We start from the raw sequence: 6,000 nt of genomic DNA, 5'->3' as shown, positions 1-6,000 counted from the left end.
TTGAAAGAAGGAGATCAAAGATTCAGTTATTTGATATATTAAAATGATATATAATAACTAAAGAGTAGAGTACTTTCCTTCTAAGGCTGTCTCATATTTTCCTTGCTCTTCTGCCGTAAATTATGAGACTCTTGTCTACATAGTAAACATTATAATTCAGGTCTAGCAGTGGCAAAACCTATTTATGGCCTTAAATATGTATATACACACTCCTCATTTAGCTATCACCAAGAAGCATCTTTCAAATGGTATTTTTTGTAAAGACTAAAGGTTAAGGGGAAGAAAAGCAGTTGAGCAAGTCTTAAGTCAAACAATATCAAACTACTGACTGTTTGAAACGCCTCCTGTGTCTCAACAGTCTTAGGCACTGTGGATTAGGTGGAAGCCTTTAAATTCAGTTTATTTGGGACATTAGCTGGTTTTAAAACAAGTAAAACCAACTGAGTTAAAGACGTATCAAACCTATAGTTAATCCTTTCACAACCTCTTTCTGTTGCCAATGACTCACTTACATGGTGCTATTTTTGTTGAAATAAATTTGTATCTGCAATAGACTTTCTGTAATTATATATTGTACCCATTTTAAAGACAGATGTAAGCACACATGCAGCCTAACCAATGACAGGTAATTTGTCCACTACAGTGCAGAAGCAGGAATATGGGATGCCCACCACCATCCAACCTGCTTTTCAGTCAAAATGCATCTTCTTTATTAATAAAAAAAAAATTATAGCCCTTTTTTTAAAAAAACAATCAATAAAAATTGAATATTCTGGCTGCTTCTTTGCTTGTATTTCTTTCCAGGTAGGCAAACCTTTAATTCAGATATTCTTCTTTTCATACTTTTCATAAAAATAATTTACACCACCACCAAAATAAAACCCCAAACAAATCAGTATCAACTTTATAGCATCAAAGCCTTGAAATATGTTGTTGGACGAATCCATTCTCCCCACGAGCACCAGAGAGCTGCTTACCAAGGTACGTGTACCGCCTGGCTATCACAGCGTCATCGTTCAGTTTGTAATAGGTGTTGTCAGTGAGATTCAGTACTTTGACAGTCCCTGTCCAATAATAAGATCCTGGTGCCCCCATGATGACCAGCTCCTGCAAGAGAAACAGAAAGGTGTAGGGGAAAGGATGGGGAAAAGTAAATAATAACCAAAACTGGACAAAAATTCATGCTTTACATGGTAATGGAGAAGGGACGGGATATTAACTTAAAACACCAATTATAAACCCGTCTATAACAATCTCCATTCTGCATTTTCTGTGCATGTAGAGAATATCCTCCTCCCCAAACATGGAGGTCACTGTACACGCCCTAGAGACACACAGTTTTCCCTATTTATGGTCCACTTCTCCTCAGCTGTTCTGCTGCTCCAATAAAAGACCTTCCTCAGACTTATCCCTGCTAACACAGACCTCACAAAAATCTCTCTCTACCTGCTGCCTTTCCCAAACTTCTTCCAAAAGACCAGAAGACCTCCACCAAGTGACAGAAGCACCCCAGCCCATCCAGCTACCACTCAGCTACAGACCATGCCCCAGTGCTGGCTGGCATGCTATGCCAACCGATCATGAAGGATATAGCATAAAGGATTTTGATTTTGCAACTATGAAGCTCAAGAGCTGCCATGCACTCAACAAGCAGGGTGTGCATTATGTCACGGTTGGAACATTTTGCCTTGCTCTGTCATCAGATACACTCTGCTCTTCAAGAGACAACCTGGCTATATTTCATTACAGACATGCCCAGCATGATCCAGGATTTTAAAAGACTAGAAATCGGGCAAAGTTTGATCTAACATCCAAAAGTAAATGGGTTCCAGGATAATCAAAACCAAAGGTACATTCACATGCAAGAGAGATTGCAAAAATCTTGCCTCAAAGCATCCAGCACCCTTGCAGGGAAACCTTACTGCTGGATGTGGTTTTAAATACCTCCAGCAAGGGACCAAATTAAGCGTGGGAAGTGTTAAGCCTAGGTAACTTCTCCATCCCTGGAGAGGACATGAGGACAGCTGCTTTGCCTCATGTCTCCGTTCAATACATGGCCATGGGTGGACTCCATCCTTGTGGGAAAATGCTCCCATGCCCGGGATCCCTTCGGGTGATCAGTTGCATTCGGGGGGAGATGTTAAAGAAGGGATTTTCCTAATAAGACTACAGGGACAGGACTGCAAACCCAACCAAAGAGCAGGACGTGCTTGGCAACAGCTTTTTTCCTTGGGAGGGGCCATGCCCTTGAGGTCAAGGGATCATTTACCAGCAGGAACGACTACCATCAGCAGTGCTGAATATATGGTAGGAGCTTGCCTGTTTGACCCAAAAAGCCATTTATCTGTGTTTCCTGCTCAGTGAGTTGCCATCAGGCTGAAGCAATGAAAGTTCAAAGATATCTTTTGAACTAGGGTAGCAAAGGAGGATTTAAAGCATGGGAAGTGAAACAGAGAGAGCAGACAAGCCAGGAAACAGCTGCTGCTGGCTGAACATCCAATTATCAGACAGTGCCACTGTGGCAACACTGCCTGCCATCCCAGTTTACTCGGAAATCACCTTCTGCCATTTCAGAGAGGACACCTTTATTCTCCTTATATCAGCCTGGACAATAAATTCTGCAGATCAGTGCATATATAATTAAAAGTGAATATATACTTGACATGACAGTAACAAGGAAACTGACACTGAAATAGCATTTTTTTTCCTCCTTAAAAAAACAAAACCAAAACCCACCAAAACAAACAAACAAACAAAAAAACCCCCCACAAACCACCCAACCCTGAAACATTACAAAAAACCATCAATACATACATAAGGGAACAAATTCATTCTTGACATAACTAAAACATGGCTGATAGACTTCTGCTCAGGAAGGAATATGGTCTGGTATTTAGAACAGCTCTGGAACATATATTTTACCATGCTATTTTTTTCTGCATCTTTTTGAAATAAAGAACTGAAGCAGAACTAAAAAAAAGGTGTTTACCTTATGTATGTATATGTATGTGCATTTATACATTCACGTAGATGCATATACCCACATGTACAGTTACATAAAGCCATTCAGGGAGGACTGTTTTACATCATCACTTAAAGAGGTAATGTTACACACAGAGGCATCTCTATGCAAGTTTTGGGACATACACAATAAAAATATTCCCTAAGGACATTTCCCAGAGTCAATTCATTCATTCTTGCCCACAAAGTTTGCACACAGACCTATGTACAAACCACTGGGCAGGCGTTGTGCAAGATGCAGGCACCCTGAAGGCTGGATGAGGGTGTTTGCTGGCAGGAAGGGATCATGCTCAGCTGTCCAAGCTGTGCTCAGGGTTCCCCTCCTGCATCAAGCAGCAGGAGACCCGCTCACCAACCCCATCCCTTCTGCGCATGCAACCCGCTCACCTCGGTGAAGAAGCCTGCGATCCCCGCCTGGCATGAGCCGTGCTCCTCTCCATACTTCTTCTTGTACTCTGGATGGGAGAAAGGAACAAAACAAACCACGGTCATCCCTGGCATGGCACGTGCTCTCCACCTGAGCCACGTGCATTGCTGCAGGCACAGCCTCAAGGGACAAGAGCACACAGAGCTCCCAGGTTTTACTGGTGGATCTGCCACTGATGTGTACCATGGCAGCATGCTCACCTACATCAAGGGAAATGCGAGGGGCCTGAAACCAGGGTGAGGGACATCCAGTGAGCTGCCTAAACAAGCAGTGTCACAGTAATGTGATGGTAACAGCAGCAGCATCACCTGGGTAAAGGTGCATTGGCAGTTGTCTCTGTCTCTGTCAGCTAGATCCACGCAGCTGGGAAGGAGGGGAGCAAAAGGCTCCATGGCTGCATGCCACCCACCCTGCAACAGGAGATTTAATCCCCAGGTCTGTCACTACCTCAGAGAAATAAGTGATTTCCCCATATAACAACATTCACCAAAGCCCCCATGAACGTTTCGCACAGAGGGATGCTTCAGGACACCCACCCAGGAGACAAGTCTCATCTGGAGGGTGCTCAGGTCTGTTGCTTTTCATAGCCACTTACTCCCAGTTCATAGGGGACCCAACCAGCATCACTATAGTTTTTGTTTCTGTATTCTATGTAGCAATTGTTTCCCCTATCAAACTTGAGGAATTTTTATTTTATCTTTTTGCAGAAGAGGAAAAAAATGTTTTTTAGAAATAAAGACTGGTGAGGGGTGAAGGGAAGAGGAATAAAAAAGAAACATAAAAGAAAATCACTTTCCACCCTGCCTTAATCCAAACATTTTGAGTTTAGGAGCATCTGAAACTTAGAGCTGGATCAGAATCTTTGCAGGTTTTTTTCCAGAGCATTATTTTCAATTATTTACCATACTAATGAGTGCCTAGCTTTGTCATATTGCCACTTCCTGTTTATTACAGTAATTCAGGCTCCAAAAACATTTACCATATAGCCTGGTAATTTTTTTTATTTTATTTTTTTTTTTAAAAGCACCATTAACTCATTGCTAAATTATAAAAAATTTAATGAAATCAATGAGAAAATTGCCCCTTTGGAATAAAAGCAAGTTCCTTTTGAGCTGCATTTTATCTCATTGAAGACCAAAAGGAATTAATTATAGACTACTGTCTTCTCATAGATTTTTTTCAAAACAGTGTGTCATATATATATATATATACACACACACATATATATGCACACACATACATACACACACTCACCCTTCCCGCTTTATATATTATATTCACTCTCTTCCTAACATCATAAAGATGCTCAGATTTTTAAGGAATTTGCTGAGTTCACATCAGTTGCACAGGGAGAGGTTTAATCAGAGAGACTGTGCAGAACAGTGACTTGATCCACAAATTACAACCCAAACACCCAACCCCTTGGCAGAGTCCGGGTCCTGCCAAAGCAGATATGTGTCCCAGCAGACCAGGAGGGCCACAGCCACACTTGGGTTTCCTAGTGGGAATGCACAACAATTTCACTGAGCGATTAAGCCCATATTTGCTCATGGCTGTTCAGCAAGTGCTGGTGCTCTGAATCACTAGCTCTCCACATATAGTCTCTCACAGAGCAAGGCACTCCTTGCCTGGGAAAAAAATATTTGTTTATTGATATTAGCTTTTTCTTTTTTAATTCAGACAGCAAAGGAGATGAGGTTTCTCCGTCTGGCATTTCCTGAAAAATAACACTGTGCATGTCCTAATAGCCCTGTCTTTGCTATGGCTGGATTCCCACCCTTGCAAAGGATGAAATGCAGCAAGTCCCACGTCCATCCCATTCAGACACTTTCACTTCCAGCCAAGATTTTCCCTTTACACGATGTACTGAAGCATGACCAGATCTTGCCTCTTCCCAATTTTGCACTTAACCTACTTTAATTCCCAGATGGTTGTAATGTGAAACAACGCTGCCAGCCACCATGGCCCTGGGGCTCTGGAAGTATCCTTCTGCCTTTACCAGCTAAACTTGTCAGGAGGCTTTTGTGATGCCAGAGCTTCTTCCTAAACCCCACCGTAGGGGAGATAAATATATATATATATATATTTTTTTTTTTTTTGATGGAGGGCTAGATGGCCTTAGGCTGATGCTCGGGCAGCACAAGCAAGCACCACGCCATGCCTAAAAAACCACCGAAGGCCGTGCAGCCATGGCCGACCCAGGCTGCTACAGGGCACAGCGCCCACCTTCCCTTTAGGCACCAGACAGTCCCTGACAGATCTTGCTCATGACCCAGGCCATGGCATGGCTTCTTAAAAGCCAAATGAGCCCCTCATATGGGATGTGAGGCCAGAGCATTTCTTACACATATATTTCTTTTGCGAGCAAGCCTCGAGGGCTCTCTCTGTCAGGCCCAGAACCAGCTGCTGCAAGCGGGGCCTACTGATAATCTGATGGATGCAAAAATGTTGTATTTCCCTATAAAACTGTATTACGTGGTTTCTTTAAGTGTCTCCTTCAAAAAACACACATCTCAATTTGCTTTCAAATAAATAAAAAAAAAAAAAAAACA

At 42.4% G+C, this 6,000-nt stretch overlaps 1 protein-coding gene across 1 annotated transcript in view; it reads right to left on the bottom strand.

The window, feature by feature from the left end:
• The window catches only part of LOC104523921 (integrin alpha-9), a gene marked incomplete at its 3' end in the record, with an annotated part of 44,429 nt that overhangs the window by 23,568 nt on the left and 14,861 nt on the right, over positions 1-6,000 (bottom strand). The window contains exons 4-5 of the mRNA XM_010166650.2: positions 3,409-3,476; positions 978-1,107 (exon numbers count right to left, since the gene is read on the bottom strand). Coding sequence (XP_010164952.2) covers positions 978-1,107; positions 3,409-3,476 — 198 coding nt within the window. The remainder of the gene's footprint in view (positions 1-977; positions 1,108-3,408; positions 3,477-6,000) is intronic.

This window comes from Antrostomus carolinensis, unplaced genomic scaffold, assembly GCF_000700745.2.
Source record: "Antrostomus carolinensis isolate BGI_N321 unplaced genomic scaffold, ASM70074v2 scaffold3784, whole genome shotgun sequence".
Lineage (NCBI taxonomy): Eukaryota > Metazoa > Chordata > Aves > Caprimulgiformes > Caprimulgidae > Antrostomus > Antrostomus carolinensis.
This window is presented reverse-complemented; position numbering and strand designations above follow the sequence as displayed.